Source organism: Canis lupus, chromosome 18, assembly GCF_048164855.1.
Source record: "Canis lupus baileyi chromosome 18, mCanLup2.hap1, whole genome shotgun sequence".
In the NCBI taxonomy this organism is placed as follows: domain Eukaryota; kingdom Metazoa; phylum Chordata; class Mammalia; order Carnivora; family Canidae; genus Canis; species Canis lupus.
In genome coordinates this window covers 58,376,499-58,378,380 of record NC_132855.1, presented here as the reverse complement: position 1 = coordinate 58,378,380, position 1,882 = coordinate 58,376,499, and the positions used below count along the sequence as shown (strand labels likewise).

General features: G+C 39.7%; 1 protein-coding gene across 1 annotated transcript; it reads left to right on the top strand.

Annotated features, from left to right (window-relative positions):
* The first annotated feature begins 266 nt into the window (after positions 1–266).
* Positions 267–1,241, top strand: LOC140609383 (olfactory receptor 2T2). Its single transcript, XM_072784730.1, has one exon. It carries the CDS (start codon positions 267–269, stop codon positions 1,239–1,241), a length of 975 nt encoding a protein of 324 aa, XP_072640831.1.
* Positions 1,242–1,882: the final 641 nt, after the last annotated feature.

Here is a 1,882-nt window from a genome sequence, read left to right as displayed (position 1 = left end):
CATCACATGTCCAGCCTACAGAAATATAGACCAACAATAACCCTTCACAGATAATGAAAGTGTTAATTTATAGATTAATTTATCTGTCCAATATCACATGACCATTAATATTGAAACTAGAATTCACAATGATTCTGATGTGTATATTCTGTCCTTTATCCCATGTTGCTTCTGATACATTATACATGGTGGGCCCTGCCTAAATATAGATTATTAATTAACTCAGCAACATTTTGCCTTTGGAGCCCTAGGAGCTACCATGTGACATGAGCATGGAGACCATTCTCCAGAACTCCACTGATTTTATCCTTCTGGGCCTTATCACCCATCCTGCATTTCCTGGGATTATCTTTGCAGTGGTTTTCTCCATTTTTTTGGTGGCTGTCACAGCCAATGTGGTCATGATTCTACTCATCCATGTTGACTCTCACCTCCATACACCCATGTACTTTTTACTCAGCCAGCTTTCCATCATGGACACTGTTTACATTTGCATCACTGTTCCCAAGATGCTTCAAGACCTTCTGTCCAAGGAAAAGATGATCTCCTTCTTGGGATGTTCCCTTCAGATCTTCCTCTACCTGACTCTAATTGGAGGTGAATTTTTCCTGCTAGGCCTCATGGCCTATGACCGGTATGTAGCTGTGTGCAAACCCCTGCGATACCCTCTCCTCATGAACCGCAGAATTTGCTTATTCATGGTGGTGGGTTCCTGGGTTGGTGGGTCCTTAGATGGATTCATGCTGACACCCTTTACTATGAGTTTCCCCTACTGTGGGTCCCGAGAAATCAATCACTTTTTCTGTGAAATCCCAGCAGTACTGAAACTGTCATGTGTTGACACATCACTCTATGAGACTCTGATGTATGCCTGCTGTGTGCTAATGCTGCTCATTCCCATATCCATTATCTCTATTTCCTACACACACATCCTACTCACTGTCCATCGAATGAACTCTGCTGAGGGCCGGCATAAAGCCTTTGCTACCTGTTCTTCCCACATTATGGTGGTGAGCATTTTCTATGGAGCAGCCTTCTACACTAATGTGCTGCCCCATTCCTACCACACACCAGAGAAAGACAAGGTTGTATCCGCCTTCTATACCATCCTCACCCCAATGCTCAACCCACTCATCTACAGCTTGAGAAACAAAGATGTGGCCACAGCTCTAAGAAAAGTGCTGGGGAGATGCCCCTCTTCTCAGAGAATAAGAGTGGTGGATTTGTCCAGGAAATACTAGAGGGGGCCAAGTACAAACATTGTTTGTGCTTTGACAACTGGCACACAGTTATTCCAGAAAATATGCTTTTGAACCTGAAAAAATATTTACTGTGATTTTAATAATCCAGAATTATCAATAGGCAAAATCATCCCTTTCCAACCAACATTTTGGAACAAGAGTTGTAGCCTATAAGAAACATAATTAGCCAATTTGGTAGTCTGGATTCACTAGAAAACATTTTCCAGAGACCATTCTCTTCCAATAACACCATAAATAATCCCAAATAGGCCAAATGCCCCTTTGAACAGTACTGAATAAGTATTTTTACGTTACATGTGTTCATGTTTTTCTGTCTATATTATTGACCAACTTTTGAATAGAAGTTGCAAGGAGCAGTCACCATGTCCTTGAGGATTTAATGTCAAAGATCCAATAAAAATTAAACACTTTCTAATGATAATAAAGTAGTAGCTTTATTTAGGAAAATTTTATGAAGACAATTTAATTGTATTTTGGTTTCTGTATTCTTAGTTATCTTTTATGAACGTTTGTATTCTCTAACCACTGAAGTTAAACTGTGGGTAGTTATGCTGTTATTCACATAGAGTCATATATGTGCCTGGAAATCAATAAACATTTACTAGCTGAATAAAAATTAA

What these genes read in the sequence shown, in the direction of transcription:
- LOC140609383 (XM_072784730.1), top strand. Translation starts at nt 267, where the DNA reads ATGAGCATGGAGACCATTCTCCAGAACTCCACTGATTTTATCCTTCTG.